The following is a 24,269-nucleotide window of genomic DNA, read 5'->3' as shown; positions in this document are numbered from 1 at the left end:
TTCCAAATCCAAGCTTTATCTAGAAGCTGAAAATGATCCTGGGAGGGTGGACGAAATACTTACCGAAATCTGTGGTTGAAGCTGTGGTGGTGTCGAACCAGGTGGTGTCTGTATAGGGCAACAACAGTAAAGATCAGAGTTAGACAGCATGGAAAGCATTTTGTGAAAATTGCATATGGCAGGCATGGTGAACGTTGTCCATCTGTATCCTGCCACACTCCCCCTGCTCTTGTCTCCTGCTCTACTAGCTTTTCCGGGACAAAGGCGCTAGGGGAGCCAACCAGGTGCCCCACATCTCTAAGCCTGGCTTGTTCTTATGTCCCATAGAAAACATTTGCCACGCTTCTCTCTTGACTCATGTAGATCTGAGGAATTTGGCATAGCAAAAGCTTGGCGGAAAGTGTCAGGGGTGTTGAGGGTCCCTATGTGGCCAAATAGCTCTCACAGGACAAAGAACTCCTCGTCACCTGGGACACTCCCATCCCTTGCAACTGCTGTCTCTGCCTTGTTAGAAGCACATCTGTGTCAAAGGAATCAGGCACTGTCCCTGACCCAAGGACCAGCCAGCCCTGCTGGCTCTTTGGTAGGAAGGCGCCAGTCCTCAGTGTCCATTCTCCCACTCAACCTATCTGCCCGGATTACACGAGAGCTGAGATTCATGGTGCACGGGCCAGTTCTCTGAAACCACAGGAAGCCATTTATTGGGACAGTTTCCCCATACTGCATGGAACTCATGGACTCATGGGAAGGTGACACTCTTAAGAATGCGACCTCCAGTTAAGACTCTTGTGAATCCCTCATCGAGTTAGGGATTGCCAGGATCTCAGTGACAGTGGGGACCATTAAAGTGTCCACAGGTTCTCCAAAGAGCAGTGGTTGTGCCAGCGTGACAGCAGGGTGAGAGGGACATAATAGCCTGAGGATTGTAGCCGCGGACTCACCTGGCTGGCGAGTTGTGAACTGAGGCCAAGTGGCTGAGAGAAAGAAACAAGAGTCAGTCACACAGCACACAGGTGCCTCAATGGGACCAAGGGTTGAAGAAACTCAGCTATACCACCTGAGATCCAGTTTCTACATGCCGTAAGGCACACTGGGCCAGGGACTCAGGGCCAGGACTGAATCCCTCAGTCCACTGGGAGATGAGGGAGGAGATCAGTGTCTCTGCCAACATTCTGAAATGTTACAACTGCCTTGATGGCCACCGGACCATGTATATAGCAAAGACCATAGAATACTTAACATCAGAAGAGTTAGCATTTAGTGAGCACATTCTATGTACCAGGCACTATGTTAACTTTAGTCCAGTAAACTGATTGCTTTCCTCTGGGAAAAATTGGGGAGGGATGCAGAGACTCAAAAACAATTCTGCATCAGAGGATCATTCCTAAGAATCAGGAGATGTGGACAGCGCAAGTGTCCAAGAATTCAGGACTAGTTCACTATTTCATGCTCACAGCTGTGTAACGAAATACAAGGCAGGCATTTAAACGACTGCAGAGAATATATCCAATGACAGAATCAAGTGGCCATATCATTTCTTAAGAGCGAGGGAAAGCTATCGAGCAACAGCCACGAGGTAAACTTTACTTGGAAAGGATCGATTATGGTGATAATATCCATTCATTGTCTCCCTTCCTTCTCTCAAAGCTCCTGAGGTACCCCAAGAAATGCAGTCTTTTAGTTTCTTCTTTGAAGAACATATTATTCACTTTCTTAGAGGAAGGGGAAGTAGGTCTCCTCATTAAAACGAAAGTCATCCACCCGGCAGCGGGATAAAAAGGCTGAGTATCTGGAAGGTAAGAGGCTGGCTGTGTGTGGGCATCTTGGGAGCCGTATACAGCAGGGAGATTGTACTGACAGGCTGACCTGGGATGTGCATTGACAGACACCGGCTGCTTCCACAGCCCAAGCCCTCAGGTGGACAAACGTGAGACTTACCAGTATTGGTTGCAGGTGATGAGTGCCACCAATCTAGAAGGAAAGTGAAGTGATTTTAGGATTTTATTGGGAAAGTTTTCATTCCATGGTCATTAGGTTGTAAGGAAACGTAACTCTACACATATCTCTCCCTGAAGGCAGCACTTCTCAGAACCTGGACCATTCCAGTGTGCACTGCGAAAAGCCCAGATGGGCGAGAGTGTGGAGCTACCCTGCGCAACACACTTGGCACTGAAGTTTTCACTGGGGGGCAAAGGAAACCTTGGGGATTACTCTCCCAACGGGATAGGATTCTTGAACACACAAGCCATGGTTGGCGTATTCCTTGTCTTATCTCTCAAATGATCACAATTCTCACTTGAGCAGTTGCTCTGCTCTGAAATGAGCAGAGGAGACCAAAAATCCTTCCGCTGCAGCTCCTCCTGGCAAACCTGGCAGAGGACAGTGGCAGAGGATCCTGGTGGGCCCTGAGGCTAAGCTAAGTTGGAGCCAAAGCCCTGGGGACACAGCTGGTCACTGTAACAAATACTAGAGTCCTCCAAGAGAAGGGCCAGACCTCTTCTTTAGTTTCTGGAAACATGAGAGTTAAATTCCAGAGAGGACACATGCTCGGCTGGGATACAGCTACTCACCTGGGGTAGTAGCAGTGCTTTGTACTCCTACAAAAAAAGAGGACACGTTGTCAGTTTCTGGGAAGACTGTGCAGAAAGAAGCCTTACGGGGTCCAGAGAACCAGAAATGCTGAGTGCCTGACCCCGAGTCACTAAAAAGACTTTCAGAGAGGGGTCCCATGGTAGCTGAACAGTGGATACCACCAAAAAAAAAAAAAAAAAAAAAAAGTACTGCAGGAAATTGTTCTCACAACATTTATGCCCACTAACACACTGCTGTTTGACAGGCTGATAAAGATGCTGTGTCCTCCCGTGAAACACAGCCACATCAGTATGGTTGGAGATTAGTGATGCACGTTCCTCTTAACCTAGAGGGAAAATGGCCGCCCTTCGGCAAACTCAGAATGATGAAGCGAACATGAGAGAAAATAGCTCTTCTAGAGAATTAACAAGCAGAAGTAGAGGCTCCAAATCTTGAGGACCCACCTGAGCAGACGACACCAGCATCTTCTCTATGGCCACAGTTGTGCGAGTTCCAGCCATTGTGAGGGCATCTCCACAGGAAGGACTCGTGCCCGGAGCAGCGCACGTCATCCAGCACAATCGGCCCTGAGCCTTGACCAAACCGGGCACTTCCGGGGGCCGACCTGGCCCAGCCACAGCCCAGCTGCCTGCACACCACGTTGGCGTCATTGGTGTCCCAGCTGTCGTCACACACGGTGCCCCAAGAGCCTCGGTACAGGACCTCCACGCGGCCCTGACAACGGTCACCTCCGTTCACCAGCCTCAGGGCCAAACCGGAATCAGTCCCTGAGGGATCCAGAACAGAATTCCCCCTTTATGTCTCTCTCAAGCTCATAAGCTTAGAACATTTGTGAGACCCAAGGCTTGATCCCGAACTAATCCGCTGGGCATGGAATGACCTTCAACATGCCAAAGGTCAATCGTCAGCACAGGGAAGAGCAGAGACGTCCCAGTCAGCTCAAGGCTGAGGATGCTCCCCTGAAAGAAGCAACCCATGACCTGGATGGAAGTGAGGGGGTGGACAAGCCTAATGCGGCCTGGGCACACCCAGCATGGAGCTCTCCAGCCACTGGGGCATGACGGGACCCGTGCCTCAGTGGACAACCTCTAGTCTTCCGTAGCATTCAGACTTGGTTCTGCCAACATCCCAGGAAGCGATGTCCCTCGGGAAGAGAGGTACCAGCCCAGCACATGGCCCTCCTCTTCTCAGGGCTCGACCCCATTGCCTGGGAGCCACAAGACGAGCATAGTTCCAGCAGTCCTAGAGAGGCCTCCAGAGCTTCCACGGAGCCTCTGGGGGAGGACCTTTGCTGAACATAAGCCCAGGATCCCCATGGAATCAGTGGGCCACCCTGTAAGATGAGACCCGGCATCGGATCGTCAGAGACTTCTCTCTCTATGCCCCAGAGACACACACGCGTGCGCGCACACACACACAGAGGAAGGAGGTTGTGGAAGGACACACCCGGAGATGCCTCCTGTCACTTGCAAACCAAAGCTTTATCTCGAAGCTGAAAATGATCCTGGGAGGGTGAACGAAATACTTACCGAAATCTGTGGTTGAAGCTGTGGTGGTGTCGAACCAGGTGGTGTCTGTATAGGGCAAGAACAGTAAAGATCAGAGTTAGACAGCATGGAAATAATTTTGTGAAAACCATTTGTGGCAGGCATGGTGAACGTTGTCCATCTGTATCCTGCCACACTCCCCCTGCTCTAGTCTCCTGCTCTACTAGCTTTTCCAGGACAAAGTTGCTGGGGAAGCCAACCAGGTGCCTCCACATCTCTAACCTGGCTTTTTCTTATGTCCCGTAGAAAACGTTACCACGCTTCTCTCTTGACTCATGTAGATCTGAGGGCTTTGGCATAGCAAAGCTTGGTGGAAAGAGTAAGGGGTTCTGAGGGTCACTGTGGAGCCAAATAGCTCTCACAGGACAAAGAACTCCTCGTCACCTGGGACACTCCCATCCCTTGCAACTGCTCTCTCTGCCTTGTTAGAAGCACATCTGTGTCAAAGGAATCAGGCACTGTCCCTGACCCAAGGACCAGCCAGCCCTGCTGGCTCTTTGGTAGGAAGGCGCCAGTCCTCAGTGTCCATTCTCCCACTCAACCTATCTGCCCGGATTACACGAGAGCTGAGATTCATGGTGCACGGGCCAGTTCTCTGAAACCGCAGGAAGCCATTTATTGGGACAGTTTCCCCATACTGCATGGAACTCTTGGACTCATGGGAAGGTGACACTCTTAAGAATGCAACCTCCAGTTAAGACTCTTGTGAATCCCACATCGAGTTAGGGATTGCCAGGATCTCAGTGACAGTGGGGACCATTAAAGTGTCCACAGGTTCTCCAAAGAGCAGTGGTTGTGCCAGCGTGACAGCAGGGTGAGAGGGACATAATAGGCTGAGGATTGTAGCCGCGGACTCACCTGGCTGGCGAGTTGTGAACTGAGGCCAAGTGGCTGAGAGAAAGAAACAAGAGTCAGTCACACAGCACACAGGTGCCCCAATGGGACCAAGGGTTGAAGAAACTCAGCTATACCACCTGAGATCCAGTTTCTACATGCTGTAAGGCACACTGGGCCAGGGACTCAGGGCCAGGACTGAATCCCTCAGTCCTCTGGGAGATGAGGAAGGAGATCAGTGTCTCTGCCAACATTCTGAAATGTTACAACTTCCTTGATGGCCACCGGACCACACATATAGCAAAGACCATAGAATACTTAACATCAGAAGAGTTAGCATTTAGTGAGCACATTCTATGTACCAGGCACTATGTTAACTTTAGTCCAGTAAACTTATTGCTTTCCTCTGAGAAAAATTAGGGAGGGATGCAGAGACTCAAAAACAATTCTGCATCAGAGGATCATTCCTAAAATCAGGAGATGTGGACAGCGCAAGTGTCCAAGAATTCAGGACTAGTTCACTATTTCATGCTCACAGCTGTGTAACGAAATACAAGGCAGGCATTTAAACGGCTGCGGAGAATATATCCAATGACAGAATCAAGTGGCCATGTAATTTCTTAAGAGTGAGGGAAAGCTATCGAGCAACAGCCACGAGGTAAACTTTACTTGGAAAGGATCAATTATTGGTGATAATATCCATTCATTGTCTCCCTTCCTTCTTCAAAGCTTCTGAGGTACCCCAAGAAATGCAGCCTTTTAGTTTCTTCTTTGAAGAACATATTATTCACTTTCTTAGAGGAAGGGGAAGGAGGTCTCCTCATTAAAACGAAAGTCATCCACCCGGCAGCGGGATAAAAAGGCTGAGTATCTGGAAGGTAAGAGGCTGGCTATGTGTGGGCACCTTTGGAGCTGTATACAGCAGGGAGATCGTACTGACAGGCTGACCTGGGATGTGCATTGACAGACACCGGCTGCTTTCATAGCCCAAGCCCTCAGGTGGACAAAAGTGAGACTTACCAGTATTGGTTGCAGGTGATGAGTGCCACCAATCTGGAAGGAAAGTGAAGTGATTTTAGGATTTTATTGGGAAAGTTTTCATTTCATGGTCATTAGGTTGTAAGGAAACGTAACTCTACACATATCTCTCCCTGACGGCCGCACTTCTCAGAACCTGGACCATTCCAGTGTGCGCTGCGAAAAGCCCAGATGGGCGAGAGTGTGGAGCTACCCTGCGCAACACACTTGGCACTGAATGTTTTCACTGGGGGGCAAAGGAAACCTTGGGGATTACTATCCCAACAGGATAGGATTCTTGAACACCCAAGGCGTGGGTGGAGTTTTATTATCTTATCTCTCAAATGATCACAATTCTGACTTGAGCAGTTGCTCTCCTCTGAAATGAGCAGAGGAGACCAAAAATCCTTTCGCTGCAGCTCCTCCTGGCAAACCTGGCAGCGGACAGTGGCAGAGGATCCCGGTGGGCACTGAGGCTAGGCTAACGTGGAGCCAAAGCCATGGGGACGCAGCTGGTCAATGTAACAAATACTAGAGTCCTCCAAGAGAAGGGCCAGACCTCTTCTTTAGTTTCTGGAAACATGAGAGTTAAATTCCAGAGAGGACACATGCTCGGCTGGGATACAGCTACTCACCTGGGATAGTAGCAGTGCTTTGTACTCCTACAAAAAAAAGAGGACACGTTGTCAGTTTCTGAAGACTGTGCAGAAATAGCCTTACGGGGTCCAGAGAACCGGAAATGCTGAGGCCTGACCCCGAGTCACTAAAAAGACTTTCAGAGAGGGGTCCCATGGTAGCCGAACAGTGGATACCACCAAAAAAAAAAAAAAAAGTACTGCAGGAATTTGTTCTCACAACATTTATGCCCACTAACACACGGCTGTTCGACAGGCTGATAAAGATGCTGTGTCCTCCCGTGAAACACAGCCACATCAGGATGGTTGGAGATTAGTGATGCACGTTCCTCTTAAGCTAAGAGGGAAAATGGCCGCCATTCAGCAACCTCAGGAAGATGAAGCGACCGTGAGAGAAAATAGCTCTTCTAGAGAATTAACAAGCAGAAGTAGAGGCTCCAAATCTTGAGGACCCACCTGAGCAGATGACACCAGCATCTTCTCCATGGCCACAGTTGTGCGAGTACCAGCCGTTGTGAGGGCAGCTCCACAGGTAGGACTCGTGCCCGGAGCAGCGCACGTCATCCAGCACAATCGGCCCTGAGCCTTGACCAAACCGGGCACTTCCGGGGGCCGACCTGGCCCAGCCGCAGCCCAGCTGCCTGCACACCACGTTGGCGTCATTGGTGTCCCAGCTGTCGTCACACACGGTGCCCCAAGAGCCTCGGTACAGGACCTCCACGCGGCCCTGACAACGGTCACCTCCGTTCACCAGCCTCAGGGCCAAACCGGAATCAGTCCCTGGGGGATCCAGAACAGAATTCCCCCTCATGTCTCTCTCAAGCTCATAAGCTTAGAACATTTGTAAGACCCAAGGCTTGATCCCGAACTAATCCCCTGGGCACGGAATGACCTTCACATGCCAAAGGTCAATCGTCAGCACAGGGAAGAGCAGAGACGTCCCAGTCAGCTCAAGGCTGAGGATGCTCCACTGAAAGAAGCAACCCATGACCTGGATGGAAGTGAGGGGGTGGACAAGCCTAATGCGGCCGGGGGAACACCCAGCATGGAGCTCTCCAGCCACTGGGGCATGACGGGACCCGTGCCTCAGTAGACAACTTCTAGTCTTCCGTAGCATTCTGACTTGATTCTGCCAACATCCCAGGAAGGGATGTCCCTCGGAAAGAGAGGTACCAGCCCAGCACATGGCCCTCCTCTTCTCAGGGCTCGACCCCATGGCCTGGGAGCCACAAGACGAGCATAGTTCCAGCAGTCCTAGAGAGGCCTCCAGAGCTTCCACGGAGCCCCTGGCGGAGGACCTTTGCTGAACATAAGCCCAGGATCCCCATGGTATCAGTGGGCCACCCTGTAAGATGAGACCCGGCATCTGATCTTCAGAGACTTCTCTCTCTATGCCCCAGCGACACACACGCGTGCACGCACACACACACAGAGGAAGGAGATTATAGAAGGACACACCATGAGATGCCTCCTGTCACTTCCAAATCCAAGCTTTATCTCGAAGCTGAAAATGATCCTGGGAGGGTGAACGAAATACTTACCGAAATCTGTGGTTGAAGCTGTGGTGGTGTCGAACCAGGTGGTGTCTGTATAGGGCAAGAACAGTAAAGATCAGAGTTAGACAGCATGGAAATAATTTTGTGAAAACCATTTGTGGCAGGCATGGTGAACGTTGTCCATCTGTATCCTGCCACACTCCCCCTGCTCTAGTCTCCTGCTCTACTAGCTTTTCCAGGACAAAGTTGCTGGGGAAGCCAACCAGGTGCCTCCACATCTCTAACCTGGCTTTTTCTTATGTCCCGTAGAAAACGTTACCACGCTTCTCTCTTGACTCATGTAGATCTGAGGGCTTTGGCATAGCAAAGCTTGGTGGAAAGAGTAAGGGGTTCTGAGGGTCACTGTGGAGCCAAATAGCTCTCACAGGACAAAGAACTCCTCGTCACCTGGGACACTCCCATCCCTTGCAACTGCTCTCTCTGCCTTGTTAGAAGCACATCTGTGTCAAAGGAATCAGGCACTGTCCCTGACCCAAGGACCAGCCAGCCCTGCTGGCTCTTTGGTAGGAAGGCGCCAGTCCTCAGTGTCCATTCTCCCACTCAACCTATCTGCCCGGATTACACGAGAGCTGAGATTCATGGTGCACGGGCCAGTTCTCTGAAACCGCAGGAAGCCATTTATTGGGACAGTTTCCCCATACTGCATGGAACTCTTGGACTCATGGGAAGGTGACACTCTTAAGAATGCAACCTCCAGTTAAGACTCTTGTGAATCCCACATCGAGTTAGGGATTGCCAGGATCTCAGTGACAGTGGGGACCATTAAAGTGTCCACAGGTTCTCCAAAGAGCAGTGGTTGTGCCAGCGTGACAGCAGGGTGAGAGGGACATAATAGGCTGAGGATTGTAGCCGCGGACTCACCTGGCTGGCGAGTTGTGAACTGAGGCCAAGTGGCTGAGAGAAAGAAACAAGAGTCAGTCACACAGCACACAGGTGCCCCAATGGGACCAAGGGTTGAAGAAACTCAGCTATACCACCTGAGATCCAGTTTCTACATGCTGTAAGGCACACTGGGCCAGGGACTCAGGGCCAGGACTGAATCCCTCAGTCCTCTGGGAGATGAGGAAGGAGATCAGTGTCTCTGCCAACATTCTGAAATGTTACAACTTCCTTGATGGCCACCGGACCACACATATAGCAAAGACCATAGAATACTTAACATCAGAAGAGTTAGCATTTAGTGAGCACATTCTATGTACCAGGCACTATGTTAACTTTAGTCCAGTAAACTTATTGCTTTCCTCTGAGAAAAATTAGGGAGGGATGCAGAGACTCAAAAACAATTCTGCATCAGAGGATCATTCCTAAAATCAGGAGATGTGGACAGCGCAAGTGTCCAAGAATTCAGGACTAGTTCACTATTTCATGCTCACAGCTGTGTAACGAAATACAAGGCAGGCATTTAAACGGCTGCGGAGAATATATCCAATGACAGAATCAAGTGGCCATGTAATTTCTTAAGAGTGAGGGAAAGCTATCGAGCAACAGCCACGAGGTAAACTTTACTTGGAAAGGATCAATTATTGGTGATAATATCCATTCATTGTCTCCCTTCCTTCTTCAAAGCTTCTGAGGTACCCCAAGAAATGCAGCCTTTTAGTTTCTTCTTTGAAGAACATATTATTCACTTTCTTAGAGGAAGGGGAAGGAGGTCTCCTCATTAAAACGAAAGTCATCCACCCGGCAGCGGGATAAAAAGGCTGAGTATCTGGAAGGTAAGAGGCTGGCTATGTGTGGGCACCTTTGGAGCTGTATACAGCAGGGAGATCGTACTGACAGGCTGACCTGGGATGTGCATTGACAGACACCGGCTGCTTTCATAGCCCAAGCCCTCAGGTGGACAAAAGTGAGACTTACCAGTATTGGTTGCAGGTGATGAGTGCCACCAATCTGGAAGGAAAGTGAAGTGATTTTAGGATTTTATTGGGAAAGTTTTCATTTCATGGTCATTAGGTTGTAAGGAAACGTAACTCTACACATATCTCTCCCTGACGGCCGCACTTCTCAGAACCTGGACCATTCCAGTGTGCGCTGCGAAAAGCCCAGATGGGCGAGAGTGTGGAGCTACCCTGCGCAACACACTTGGCACTGAATGTTTTCACTGGGGGGCAAAGGAAACCTTGGGGATTACTATCCCAACAGGATAGGATTCTTGAACACCCAAGGCGTGGGTGGAGTTTTATTATCTTATCTCTCAAATGATCACAATTCTGACTTGAGCAGTTGCTCTCCTCTGAAATGAGCAGAGGAGACCAAAAATCCTTTCGCTGCAGCTCCTCCTGGCAAACCTGGCAGCGGACAGTGGCAGAGGATCCCGGTGGGCACTGAGGCTAGGCTAACGTGGAGCCAAAGCCATGGGGACGCAGCTGGTCAATGTAACAAATACTAGAGTCCTCCAAGAGAAGGGCCAGACCTCTTCTTTAGTTTCTGGAAACATGAGAGTTAAATTCCAGAGAGGACACATGCTCGGCTGGGATACAGCTACTCACCTGGGATAGTAGCAGTGCTTTGTACTCCTACAAAAAAAAGAGGACACGTTGTCAGTTTCTGAAGACTGTGCAGAAATAGCCTTACGGGGTCCAGAGAACCGGAAATGCTGAGGCCTGACCCCGAGTCACTAAAAAGACTTTCAGAGAGGGGTCCCATGGTAGCCGAACAGTGGATACCACCAAAAAAAAAAAAAAAAGTACTGCAGGAATTTGTTCTCACAACATTTATGCCCACTAACACACGGCTGTTCGACAGGCTGATAAAGATGCTGTGTCCTCCCGTGAAACACAGCCACATCAGGATGGTTGGAGATTAGTGATGCACGTTCCTCTTAAGCTAAGAGGGAAAATGGCCGCCATTCAGCAACCTCAGGAAGATGAAGCGACCGTGAGAGAAAATAGCTCTTCTAGAGAATTAACAAGCAGAAGTAGAGGCTCCAAATCTTGAGGACCCACCTGAGCAGATGACACCAGCATCTTCTCCATGGCCACAGTTGTGCGAGTACCAGCCGTTGTGAGGGCAGCTCCACAGGTAGGACTCGTGCCCGGAGCAGCGCACGTCATCCAGCACAATCGGCCCTGAGCCTTGACCAAACCGGGCACTTCCGGGGGCCGACCTGGCCCAGCCGCAGCCCAGCTGCCTGCACACCACGTTGGCGTCATTGGTGTCCCAGCTGTCGTCACACACGGTGCCCCAAGAGCCTCGGTACAGGACCTCCACGCGGCCCTGACAACGGTCACCTCCGTTCACCAGCCTCAGGGCCAAACCGGAATCAGTCCCTGGGGGATCCAGAACAGAATTCCCCCTCATGTCTCTCTCAAGCTCATAAGCTTAGAACATTTGTAAGACCCAAGGCTTGATCCCGAACTAATCCCCTGGGCACGGAATGACCTTCACATGCCAAAGGTCAATCGTCAGCACAGGGAAGAGCAGAGACGTCCCAGTCAGCTCAAGGCTGAGGATGCTCCACTGAAAGAAGCAACCCATGACCTGGATGGAAGTGAGGGGGTGGACAAGCCTAATGCGGCCGGGGGAACACCCAGCATGGAGCTCTCCAGCCACTGGGGCATGACGGGACCCGTGCCTCAGTAGACAACTTCTAGTCTTCCGTAGCATTCTGACTTGATTCTGCCAACATCCCAGGAAGGGATGTCCCTCGGAAAGAGAGGTACCAGCCCAGCACATGGCCCTCCTCTTCTCAGGGCTCGACCCCATGGCCTGGGAGCCACAAGACGAGCATAGTTCCAGCAGTCCTAGAGAGGCCTCCAGAGCTTCCACGGAGCCCCTGGCGGAGGACCTTTGCTGAACATAAGCCCAGGATCCCCATGGTATCAGTGGGCCACCCTGTAAGATGAGACCCGGCATCTGATCTTCAGAGACTTCTCTCTCTATGCCCCAGCGACACACACGCGTGCACGCACACACACACAGAGGAAGGAGATTATAGAAGGACACACCATGAGATGCCTCCTGTCACTTCCAAATCCAAGCTTTATCTCGAAGCTGAAAATGATCCTGGGAGGGTGAACGAAATACTTACCGAAATCTGTGGTTGAAGCTGTGGTGGTGTCGAACCAGGTGGTGTCTGTATAGCGCAAGAACAGTAAAGATCAGAGTTAGACAGCATGGAAATAATTTTGTGAAAACCATTTGTGGCAGGCATGGTGAACGTTGTCCATCTGTATCCTGCCACACTCCCCCTGCTCTAGTCTCCTGCTCTACTAGCTTTTCCAGGACAAAGGCGCTGGGGAAGCCAACCAGGTGCCTCCACATCTCTAAGCCTGGCTTGTTCTTATGTCCCAAAGAAAACATTTGCCACGCTTCTCTCTTGACTCATGTAGATCTGACGACTTTGGCATAGCAAAATCTTGGCGGAAAGTGTCAGGGGTGTTGAGGGTCCCGATGTAGCCAAATAGCTCTCTCAGGACATAGAACTCCTCCGTCACTTGGGACACTCCCATCCCTTGCAACGGCCTTGTTAGAAGCACATCTGCATCAAAGGATCGGGTGTTGTCCCTGACCCGGGGACAGGATCCAGCCTGCCCTGCTGGCTCTTTGGTAGGAGGGCGCCAGTCCTCAGTGTCCATTCTCCCACTCAACCTATCTGCCCGGATTACATGAGGGCTGAGATTCATGGTGCACGGGCCAGTTCTCTGAAACCGCAGGAAGCCATTTATTGGGACAGTTTCCCCATACTGCATGGAACTCATTAACTCATGGGAAGGTGACACTCTTAAGAATGCGACCTCCAGTTAAGACTCCTGTGAATCCCACATCTAGTTAAGGATTGCCAGGATCTCAGTGACAGTGGGGACCATTAAAGTGTCCAAAGGTTCTCCAAAGAGCAGTGGTTGTGCCAGCGCGACAGCAGGGTGAGAGGGACATAATAGGCTGAGGATTGTAGCCGCGGACTCACCTGGCTGGCGAGTTGTGAACTGAGGCCAAGTGGCTGAGAGAAAGAAACAAGAGTCAGTCACACAGCACACAGGTGCCCCAATGGGACCAAGGGTTGAAGAAACTCAGCTATACCACCTGAGATCCAGTTTCCACATGCCGTAAGGCACACTGGGCCAGGGACTCAGGGCCAGGACTGAATCCCTCAGTCCTCTGGGAGATGAGGGAGGAGATCAGTGTCTCTGCCAACATTCTGAAATGTTACAACTGCCTTGATGGCCACCGGACCACGCATATAGCAATGACCATAGAACACTTAACATCAGAAGAGTTAGCATTTAGTGAGCACATTCTATGTACCAGGCACTATGTTAACTTTAGTCCAGTAAACTTATTGCTTTCCTCTGGGAAAAATTGGGGACAGATGCAGGACTGAAAAAGTATTCTGCATCAGAGGATCATTCCTAAGAATCAGGAGATGTGGACAGAGCAAGTGTCCTGCAATTCAGGACTAGTTCACTATTTCATGCTCACAGCTGTGTAACGAAATACAAGGCAGGCATTTAAACGGCTGCGGAGAATATATCCAATGACAGAATCAAGTGGCCATATCATTTCTTAAGAGCGAGGGAAAGGTATTGAACAACAGCCACGAGGTAAACTTTACTTGGAAAGGATCAATTATTGGTGATAATATCCATTCATTGTCTCCCTTCCTTCTCTCAAAGCTTCTGAGGTACACCAAGAAATGCATTATTTAAGTTTCTTCTTTGATGAATAACTTATTTCACTTTCTTAGAGGAAGGGGAAGTAGGTCTCCTCATTAAAACGAAAGTCATCCACCCGGCAGCGGGATAAAAAGGCTGAGTATCTGGAAGGTAAGAGGCTGGCTGTGTGTGGGCACCTTGGGAGCCGTATACAGCAGGGAGATTGTACTGACAGGCTGACCTGGGATGTGCATTGACAGACCCCGGCTGCTTCCACAGCCCAAGCCCTCAGGTGGACAAACGTGAGACTTACCAGTATTGGTTGCAGATGATGAATGCCACCAATCTGGAAGGAAAGTGAAGTGATTTTAGGATTTTATTGGGAAAGTTTTCATTCCATGGTCATTAGGTTGTAAGGAAACGTAACTCTACACATATCTCTTCCTGACGGCAGCACTTCTCAGAACCTGGACCATTCCAGTGTGCGCTGCGAAAAGCCCAGATGGGCGAGAGTGTGGAGCTACCCTGCGCAACACACTTGGCACTGAATGTTTTCACTGGGGGGCAAAGGAAACCTTGGGGATTACTCTCCCAACGGGATAGGATTCTTGAACACAGAAGCCGTGGTTGGCGTTTTCCTTGTCTTATCTCTCAAATGATCACAATTCTGACTTGAGCAGTTGCTCTGCTCTGAAATGAGCAGAGGAGACCAAAATCCTTCTGCTGCAGCTCCTCCTGGCAAAACTGGCAGCGGACAGTGGCAGGGGATCCCGGTGGGTCCTGAGGCTAAGCTAAGTTGGAGCCAAAGCCCTGGGGACGCAGCTGGTCACTGTAACAAATACTAGAGTCCTCCAAGAGAAGGGCCAGACCTCTTCTTTAGTTTCTGGAAACATGAGAGTTAAATTCCAGAGAGGAAACATGCTGGGCTGGGATACAGCTACTCACCTGGGATAGTAGCAGTGCTTTGTACTCCTACAAAAAAAGAGGACACCTTGTCAGTTTCTGGGAAGACTGTGCAGAAAGAAGCCTTACGGGGTCCGGAGAACCGGAAATGCTGAGTGCCTGACCCCTTGTCGCTAAGAAGACTTTCAGAGAGGGGTCCCATGGTAGCCGTACAGTGGATACCACCAAAAAAAAAAAAAAAAAGTACTGCAGGAATTTGTTCTCACAACTTTTATGCCCACTGACACACGTCTGTTCGACGGGCTGATAAAGATGCTGCTGTGTCTTCCCGTGAAACACAGCCACATCAGGATGGTTGGAGATTAGTGATGCACATTCCTCTCAAGCTAAGAGGGAAAATGGCCGCCCTTCAGCAATCTCAGGAAGATGAAGCGACCGTGAGAGAAAATTGCTCTTCTAAGGAATTAACAAGCCAAAGTAGAGGCTCAGAATCTTGAGGACCCACCTGAGCAGATGACACCAGCATCTTCTCCATGGCCACAGTTGTGCGAGTTCCAGCCGTTGTGAGGGCAGCTCCACAGGTAAGACTCGTGCCCAGAGCAGCGCACGTCGTCCAGCACAATCGGCCCTGAGCCTTGACCAAACCGGGCACTTCCGGGGGCCGACCTGGCCCAGCCGCAGCCCAGCTGCCTGCACACCACGTTGGCGTCATTGGTGTCCCAGCTGTCGTCACACACGGTGCCCCAAGAGCCTCGGTACAGGACCTCCACGCGGCCCTGACAACGGTCACCTCCGTTCACCAGCCTCAGGGCCAAACCGGAATCAGTCCCTGAGGGATCCAGAACAGAATTCCCCCTCATGTCTCTCTCAAGCTCATAAGCTTAGAACATTTGTAAGACCCAAGGCTTGATCCCGAACTAATCCCCTGGGCACAAAGGTCAATCGTCAGCACAGGGAAGAGCAGAGACGTCCCAGTCAGCTCAAGGTTGAGGATGCTCCACTGAAAGAAGCAACCCAGGACCTGGATGGAAGTGAGGGTGTGGACAAGCCTAATGCGCCCTGGTCACACCCAGCATGGAGCTCTCCAGCCACTGGGGCATGACGGGACCCGTGCCTCAGAGGACAACATCTAGTCTTCCGTAGCATTCAGACTTGGTTCTGCCAACATCCAGGAAGGGTTGCCCCTTGGGAAGAGAGGCACCACCCCTGAACATGGCCCTCCTCTTCTCAGGGCTCGACCCCATGGCCTGGGAGCCACAAGACCAGCATAGTTCCAGCAGTCCTAGAGAGGCCTCCAGGGCTTCCACGGAGCCCCTGGGGGAGGACCTTTGCTGAACATGAGCCCAGGATCCCCATGGAATCAGTGGGCCACCCTGTAAGATGAGACCCGGGATTTGATCTTCAGAGACTTCTCTCTATCCCCCAGCAACACACACGCACACACACGCACACACACACACAGAAGAAGGAGGTTATGGAAGGACACACCATGAGATGCCTCCTGTCACTTCCAAACCCAAGCTTTATCTAGAAGCTGAAAATGATCCTGGGAGGGTCGATGAAATACTTACCGAAATCTGTGGTTGAAGCTGCAGTGGTGGTGAACCAGGTGGTGTCTGTATACGGTAAGAACCGTAAAGACCAGAGTTAGACAGCACGGAAAGCATTTTGGGAAAACCATTTGTGGCAGGCATTGTGAACGTTTTCCATCTGCACCCTGCCACACTCCCCTCTTCTAGTTTCCTGCTCTACTAGCTTTTCCACGACAAAGGCACTGGGGAAGCCAACCAGGTGCCTCCACATCTCTAAGCCTGGCTTGCTCTTTTGTCCTGTAGAAAACGTTTGCCATGTCTCTCGCTTGACTCATGTAGATCTGAGGGCTTTGGCATAGCAAAAGCTTGGCGGAAAGAGTCAGGGGTGTTGAGGGTCCCTGTGGAGCCCAATAGCTCTCTCAGTACATAGAGCATCTCCACCATCTGTGACACTCCCATCCCTTGCAACTGCTGTCCCTGCCTCTTTGGAAGCACATCTATTTCAAAGGAATCGGGGGCTGTCCCTGACCCAGGGACAAGAGTCAGCCTGCCTTGGTGGCTCTTTGGTAGGAAGGCGCCAGCCTCAGCATCCGTTCTCTCACTCAACTTAACCCCTGATTACATGAGAGCTGAGATTCATGGTGCATGGGTCCAGTTCTCTGAAACCACAGACAGCCATCTCTTGGGACAGTTTCCACATACTGGATGGAACTTCATGAACTCATGGGAAGGTGACACTCTTGGGAATCCCCCATCCAGTTAAGAATTGCCAGGATCTCAGTTACAGTGGGGAACATTAAAAGTCCACAGGTTCTACGAACAGCAGTGGTTTTACCAGTGTGATAGAAGGGTGGGTGGCAGAGAAAAGCCTGAGTGGGGTGGCTGATGACTCACCTGGCTGGATTGTGGACTGAGGCCAAGCAGCTGAGAGAAAGAAACAAGAGTCAATCACACAGCACACAGCTGCCCCAGCCTGACCAAATGTTGAAGCAACTCAGCATATACCACCTAGGATCATGTTTCTCATGCCCTCAGGTGGACAGAGTCAGGGCCTGCCCTGAATCCCTCAATCCTCTGGGAGCCCCACCCTCTGTCCTGCTGATACTGCCTGCTTTGGTGGGCCAGAGGGTTGGTGTTCCAGAAGGTCGAACGCCCCTGCCTGTCCTAGACGGGCCATCAAAGGCATTGTGTTCCCTTTGCATAGAAACATCAAGAATGAATTGGGGCAGTTAGTCTAGAAGTACCCCAGTTCCACCTGACCAGGTACACTGCTCCCAAGGTACATAAGGTTTAGGTTTCTCTAAAGGGTCAATCCAAGCCTCATATTCCTATGTGTTTCTTTAGCATTCCATGTACAATGATGAGGGAACAGAAGCCTGGCAAAGGACAAATCAAAAGCTGACACCCTGCAACATTTCCCCACCCCCACTCCTGGGTGGGACATATGTGACATTCTTTAGGAATCTCCCAACTATCTTAATGTTAATAGCTTGCTAAAAAGGGGGGAAAGACCTTGACAATGACAAGGCCTCTGGTATCCAATATCTTGTAGGTCCTCTTTAGTTATGAAAGTTCTATTGAAACCTCCCATTTCCTTACCTCCCCAACCCCATCCTACATATCGGCCACCCCTCACAACCCGGTGGCAGCAGCTCTTTTTGCCTACAGGACCTGTCCCCAGGCTACAATAAACCACCATTTTTTACCAAAGATATCTCAAGAATTTGTTCTTGGTCATTGGCTCTGGTCCTCCACCCAGCCTAGCCTCACTTATATTCTCAAACTTCATCAGTAGTGAGCTGCCATACCTTCCCCAGAACCCTACTGCTCCTCATAGCCTCCCGAAATTCAGTGTTGACTGCAATCCTGTTCTCTGAGTAGGCTTCATGGAGGACCCAAAAGAATACAAGCATGAAGGAGGAAGGTGGTTTATGTTCCAACGATACTCCCAGAAGTTGTGCCTTGGCAATTGATGAGGGAATAGAAGGCTGACTGAGGACAAAGCAAAAGCTGACACCCTCCAACTTTCCCCCACCCCCATTCCTGGGTGGGACATATGTGACATTCTTAGGAATCTCCCACCCATCTGAATGTTAAGACATCGCTAGAGGGCAATATGACCTTGGCAATGGCAAGGCCTCTGGTATCCTGTATCTTGTAGGTCGTCTTTAGCATATGAAAGTCTATTGAAACCTCCTTTTCCTTACCTCCTCTCTACTCCAAGGTACATAACCTATTAACCCTCAGGACCCTGGGACAGCAGCACTTTCTGCCCATGGGTCCTGTCCCCATGCTTTAATAAACCACCATTTTGCACCAAAGATGTCTCAAGAATTCTTTCTTTGTCATCAGCTCCAGACCTCAGCCCACCGAACCTCACCTTTATTCTAGAACTTCATCATTATCAGGCCCTGAGAACAGGGGTGTGGGCAGAGCAAATGATCCTACCAAGAAGGAAGAGAAAATTTTTTCTGCTGACTGGATAGTGGATGGCCCTTTCTCCCAGAATGCTATGTTGTTGCCAAATGATAATGGCCCTTCCCTGTTGGCCAAAAAGGGAAGGACAGCAGAACCTATACTTCCCTTTCCATTGTACTCAGTAGCCTGATGCCTCCAGGAAAACTTGGGAAACAAGGATCCCTCAGAGAGGGTTGGATGTGGGTCTTATTGTGGGTAGTGTATTTCTTCCCAACCAAGACCATCTCAGAGAGAGATATGGGTCTATTTTATCCCCACCTGAGCAGATGACACCAGCATCTTCTCCATGGCCACAGTTGTGTGAGTTCCAGCCACTGTGAGGGCAGCTCCACAGGTAGGACTCATGGCCAGAGCAGCGCACATTGTCTAGGACAATTGGCCCTGAGCCTTGACCAAACCGGGCACTTCCGGGGGCTGACATGGCCCAGCCACACTCAAGCTGCCTACAGACCACATTGGCATCATTGGTGTCCCAGTCATCATCACACACGGTGCCCCAAGAGCCTCGGTACAGGACTTCCACACGACCCTGACAACGGTCACCTCCGTTCACCAGCCTCAGGGCCAAACCTGAATCAGTCCCTGTGGGATAAAGAAGAGAAATCCCCCTTCGTGTCTGTCTCAAGCTCATAAGCTTAAAACATTTGTAAGGTCCAAGGGCTTCCACCTGACCTAAGTCCACTGGGCAGATAATGACCTTTCAACATGCCCAGAGTTTAATCTTCACCACAGTAAAAGAGCAGAGACAACCCATCAGCTCAAGGCTGAGGACACTCCAATCTAAAGAAGCACCCCATGACCTGGATAGAGGTGAGGGAGTGGACCAGCCTCATCTACACTGGGAGCACCCAGCATGGACCTCTACAGGTACTGGGACATGATGGGACCCGTGCCTCAGTGGACAACTTTGAGTCTTCGACAGTATTCTAACTTGGTTCTGCCAAAATCCCAGGATGGGATGCCCCTCGGGACATGACCCTTCTCTTCTCAGTACTTGACCCCATAGCCTGGGAGCGATGAGACCAGCATGGTTCCAGCAGTCCTAGAGAGGCCTCCAGGGCTTACACTGAGCCCCTGGGGGAGGACCTTTGCTGAACATGAGCCCAGGATCTCCATGGAATCAGTGGGCCACCCTATAAGATCAGACCCCGGATCTGATCTTCAAAGACTTCTCTCTCTATCCCCTAGCTACACACATGCGAACACACAAGCACACACACACAAACACAGGGAGGAGGATAGGGAAGGACACACCATGCGATGCCTCCTGTCACTTCCAAACCCAAGCTTTATCTAGAAGCTGAGAATGATCCTGGGAGGGTGACAAAATATTTACCGAATTCTGTGGTTGAAGTCGTGGTGGTCGTGAACCAGGTGGTGTCTGTATAGGGCAAGAAAGGTAAAGACCAGAGTTAGATATCATGGAAAGCATTTTGTGAAAACCATTTGTGGCAGGAATTGTGAAAGTTGCCCATCTGCATCCTGCCATCTTCCCCCTGCTTGGGCTGTGCAAGTCTCCTGCTCTGCTAGCTTTTCTGGGACAGAGGATGGGAAGATCAGCCAGGTGCCTCCACATCTCTAAGCCTGGCTTTCTCCTCTGTCCCATAGAAAATGTTTGCCACCCTTCTCTCTTGATTCATGTAGATCTGAGGGCTTTGGCATATCAGGGGCTTGAAGAAAAGAGTCAGGGGTGTTAAGGGTCACCATGAAGCCAACTAGGTATCCCAGTTCCTAGAGCACCTCCATCACTATGAGATTCCCATCCCCTGCAACTGTTGTCCCTACCTCGTTGGATGCACATCTGTGTCCAAGAATCTGAGGCTGTTGCAAGCACTGAGCGAGGGACAAGAGCCAGACTGTCCTGGTCGCTCTTCAGGAGGACGTTGGCAGTCCTCAGAGTCCATTCTCCCACTCAGCCTCTCAGCCCAGATTGTATGAGAGCTGAGATTCATGGCACATGGGCTGGTTCTCTGAAACTACAGGCTGCCATCTCTTTGAGACAGTTTCCACATACTGGATGAAACTCATGGGAAGGTGACACTTGGGAATCCCACATCCAGTTAAGACTCTTGTGAATCCCACATCTAGTTACGATCTGCCAGGGTCTCAGTGACAGTGGGGAACATTAAAAGTCCACAGGTTCTACGAAGAGCTGTAGTTTGACTAGCATGATGGAAGTAGAGTAGGTGGGAGAGAAAAGCCTGAGTGGGGTGGCCGAGGACTCACCTGGCTGGATTGTGGACTGAGGCCGAGCAGCTGAGAGAAGGAAACAAGAGTCAGTCACACAGCACACAGCTGCCCCAGCCTGACCAAAGTTTGAAGAAACTCAGAATATACCACCTGAGTCATGTTTCTACGCCCTCAGGTAGACAGAGCCAGGGCCCGCCCTGAATCCCTCAATCCTCTGGGAGCCCCACCCTCTGTCCTGCTGATACTGCCTGCTTTGGTGGGCCAGAGGGTTGGTGTTCCAGGTATGGGAATGTCCCTGCCCGTCCTGGACAGGCCATCAAAGACATTGTATTCCCTTTGCATAGAAACATCAAGAATGAATTGGGGCAGTTAGTCTAGAAGTACCCCAGTTCCACCTGACCAGGTACACTGCTCTCAAGGTACATAAGGTTTAGGGTTTCTCTAAAGGGTCAATCCAAGCCTCATATTCCTATGTGTTTCTTTAGCATTCCATGTACAATGATGAGGGAACAGAAGCCTGGCAAAGGACAAATCAAAAGCTGACACCCTGCAACATTTCCCCACCCCCACTCCTGGGTGGGACATATGTGACATTCTTTAGGAATCTCCCAACTATCTTAATGTTAATAGCTTGCTAAAAAGGGGGGAAAGACCTTGACAATGACAAGGCCTCTGGTATCCAATATCTTGTAGGTCCTCTTTAGTTATGAAAGTTCTATTGAAACCTCCCATTTCCTTACCTCCCCAACCCCATCCTACATATCGGCCACCTCTCACAACCCGGTGGCAGCAGCTCTTTTTGCCTACAGGACCTGTCCCCAGGCTACAATAAACCACCATTTTTTACCAAAGATATCTCAAGAATTTGTTCTTGGTCATCGGCTCAGGTCCTCCACCCAACTGAGCCTCACTTTTATTCTAGAAATTCATCAGTAGTGAGCTGCCATTCCTTGTACCTTCCCCAGTACTGTACTGCTGCTTACAGCCCACTGAAATTCGGCGTTGACTGCAGTCCTGTTCTCTGAGTCAGCTTCATGGAGGACCCAGAAGAATACAACCATAAAGGACAGAAAGTGGTTTATGTTTCAAGCGTACTCCCAAAGTTATGCCTTGATAATCAGGCCCTGGGACGAGTGGTGTGGGCAGAGCAGATGATCCTACCAAGAAGGAAGAGACCCATTTTTTTCTGCTCGCTGGATAGTAGATGGCCCTTTCCCCCAGTATGCCATGTTGTTGCCAAGTGATATTGCCCTTCTCTATTGGCCAAATATGGAAGGACAGCAGACCCTACTCAGTAGGGTCTTTCCATTGTACTCAGTAACCTGATGCCTGCAGAAAAGCTTGGGAGGCACAGAATACCTCAGAGAGGATGGGATGTGGGCCTTTTTGTGGGTAGTGTGTTTCCTCCCATCCAAGACCATCTCAGAGAGGGATATGGGTCTATTTCATCCCACCTGAGCAGATGACACCGGCATCTTCTCCATGGCCACAGTTGTGTGAGTTCCAGCCACTGTGAGGGCAGCTCCACAGGTAGGACTCATGGCCAGAGCAGCGCACATTGTCTAGGACAATTGGCCCTGAGCCTTGACCAAACCGGGCACTTCTGGGGGCTGACATGGCCCAGCCACACTCAAGCTGCCTACAGACCACATTGGCATCATTGGTGTCCCAGTCGTCATCACACACGGTGCCCCAGGAGCCTCGGTACAGGATCTCTACACGACCCTGACAACGGTCACCTCCGTTCACCAGCCTCAGGGCAAAACCTGAATCAGTCCCTGAGGAATAAAGAATAGAACACCCCCTCTGAGTATATCTCAAGATCATAAGCTAAGAAATTTGTAAGGTCCAAGAGTTTGTTCCTGGCCTAAGTCCCCTGGGCAGGTTTTGACCTTTCAACATGCCCAGAGGTTAATCTTTACCACAGTAAAAGAGCGGAGACATCCCATCAGCTCAAGGCTGAGGATGCTCTACTGAAAGAAGCACCCCATGACCTGGATAGAGGTGAGGGGGTGGACAAGCCAGCATGGAGCTCTACAGCTACTTAGGCATGACAGGACCTGTGCATGAATGGGCAACTTACTGCCTTCCATGGCATGCTGACTTGTTTCTGCCAACATCCCAGGAGGTGATGCCCCTTGCGATGAGAGGTGCCATCCCAGCACATGGCCCTCCTCTTCTCAGGGCTCAAACACATGGCCTGGGAGTCATGAGACCAGCATGCTTCCAGCAGTCCTAGAGAGGCCTCCAGGACTTACACTGAGCACCTAGGGGAGGATCTTTACTGAACCTGAGCCCAGGATCTCAATGGAATCAGAGGGCCGCCCTGTAAGATCAGACCCCGGATCTGTTCTTCAGGGAATTTTCTCTATCCCCCAGCTACACACATGCAAACACACTCACACACACACACACACACACACACACACAGGGAGAAGGTTAGGGAAGGACACATCATGAGATGCCTCCTGTTGTTTCCAAACCCAAGCTTTTTGTAGAAGCTGAGAATGATCCTGGGAGGGTGGACAAAATATTTACCAAAATCTGTGGTTGAAGCTGTGGTGGTCGTGAACCAGGTGGTGTCTGTATAGGGCAAGAAAGGAAAGACCACAGTTAGATAGCATGGAAAGCATTTTGTGAAAACCACATGTGGCAGGCGTTATGACAGCTGTCCATCTGAATCCTGCCACATTCTCCCTGGGTGGGCTGTTCAAGTCTCCTGCTCTACTAGCTTTTCTGGGACAAAGGCATTGGGGAGGCCAACCAGGTACCTCCACATCTCTAAGCCTGGCTTGCTCTTTTATCCCATAGAAAACATTTGCCACGCGTCTCCCTTGACTCATGTAGATCTGAGGGCTTTGGCATAGCAAAACTTGGAGTAAAGAGTGAGGGGTGTTGAGGGTGACCATGGAGCCAAATGGCTCTCTCAGGACCTAGAGCACCTCCAACACCTGGGACACTCCATTCCCTTGCAACTGCTGCCCCTGCCTCGTTAGAAGCACATCTGTGTCAAAGGAATTGGGGGCTGTCCCTGACACAGGGATAGGAGCTAGCCTGCCCTGGTGGCTCTTTGGTAGGAAGGTGACAGTCCTCAGCATCCATTCTCCCACTCAACCTATCCACCCGGACTACACGAGAGCTGAGATTCATGGTGCATGGGCCAGTTCTCTGAAACCGCAGGAAGCCATTTATTGGGACAGTTTCCCCATACTGGATGGAACTTCATGGACTCATGGGAAGGTGACACTCTTGGGAATCTCACATCCAGTTAAGACTCTTGTGAATCCCACATCTAGTTAAGAATTGCCAGGATCAGGACGCCTGGGTGGCTCAGTTGGTTAAGCAGCTGCCTTCGGCTCAGTTCATGATCCCAGGGTCCTGGGATGGAGTCCCA

The 24,269-nt window shown here is 50.6% G+C and overlaps 1 protein-coding gene across 1 annotated transcript in view; it reads right to left on the bottom strand.

Moving 5' to 3' along the window:
- Positions 1 to 24,269, bottom strand: part of DMBT1 (deleted in malignant brain tumors 1) — a 64,986-nt gene that overhangs the window by 19,474 nt on the left and 21,243 nt on the right. The window contains exons 6-32 of the mRNA XM_082720008.1: positions 23,414 to 23,458; positions 22,330 to 22,653; positions 20,912 to 20,941; positions 20,022 to 20,066; positions 18,944 to 19,267; positions 17,102 to 17,131; positions 16,247 to 16,291; positions 15,181 to 15,504; positions 14,718 to 14,744; positions 14,086 to 14,118; positions 13,088 to 13,120; positions 12,212 to 12,256; positions 11,127 to 11,450; positions 10,671 to 10,697; positions 10,039 to 10,071; positions 9,043 to 9,075; positions 8,167 to 8,211; positions 7,082 to 7,405; positions 6,626 to 6,652; positions 5,994 to 6,026; positions 4,998 to 5,030; positions 4,122 to 4,166; positions 3,036 to 3,359; positions 2,571 to 2,597; positions 1,939 to 1,971; positions 942 to 974; positions 64 to 108 (exon numbers count right to left, since the gene is read on the bottom strand). Of these exons, the coding sequence (XP_082576134.1) occupies positions 64 to 108; positions 942 to 974; positions 1,939 to 1,971; positions 2,571 to 2,597; positions 3,036 to 3,359; positions 4,122 to 4,166; positions 4,998 to 5,030; positions 5,994 to 6,026; positions 6,626 to 6,652; positions 7,082 to 7,405; positions 8,167 to 8,211; positions 9,043 to 9,075; positions 10,039 to 10,071; positions 10,671 to 10,697; positions 11,127 to 11,450; positions 12,212 to 12,256; positions 13,088 to 13,120; positions 14,086 to 14,118; positions 14,718 to 14,744; positions 15,181 to 15,504; positions 16,247 to 16,291; positions 17,102 to 17,131; positions 18,944 to 19,267; positions 20,022 to 20,066; positions 20,912 to 20,941; positions 22,330 to 22,653; positions 23,414 to 23,458 (2,691 nt within the window). The remainder of the gene's footprint in view (positions 1 to 63; positions 109 to 941; positions 975 to 1,938; positions 1,972 to 2,570; positions 2,598 to 3,035; positions 3,360 to 4,121; positions 4,167 to 4,997; positions 5,031 to 5,993; positions 6,027 to 6,625; positions 6,653 to 7,081; positions 7,406 to 8,166; positions 8,212 to 9,042; positions 9,076 to 10,038; positions 10,072 to 10,670; positions 10,698 to 11,126; positions 11,451 to 12,211; positions 12,257 to 13,087; positions 13,121 to 14,085; positions 14,119 to 14,717; positions 14,745 to 15,180; positions 15,505 to 16,246; positions 16,292 to 17,101; positions 17,132 to 18,943; positions 19,268 to 20,021; positions 20,067 to 20,911; positions 20,942 to 22,329; positions 22,654 to 23,413; positions 23,459 to 24,269) is intronic.

This window comes from Mustela nivalis (genome assembly GCF_964662115.1).
Source record: "Mustela nivalis genome assembly, chromosome: 2".
Taxonomy (NCBI): Eukaryota; Metazoa; Chordata; class Mammalia; order Carnivora; family Mustelidae; genus Mustela; species Mustela nivalis.
Note: the sequence above shows the minus strand (reverse complement) of the source record. Positions and strands in the feature narration are given on the sequence as shown.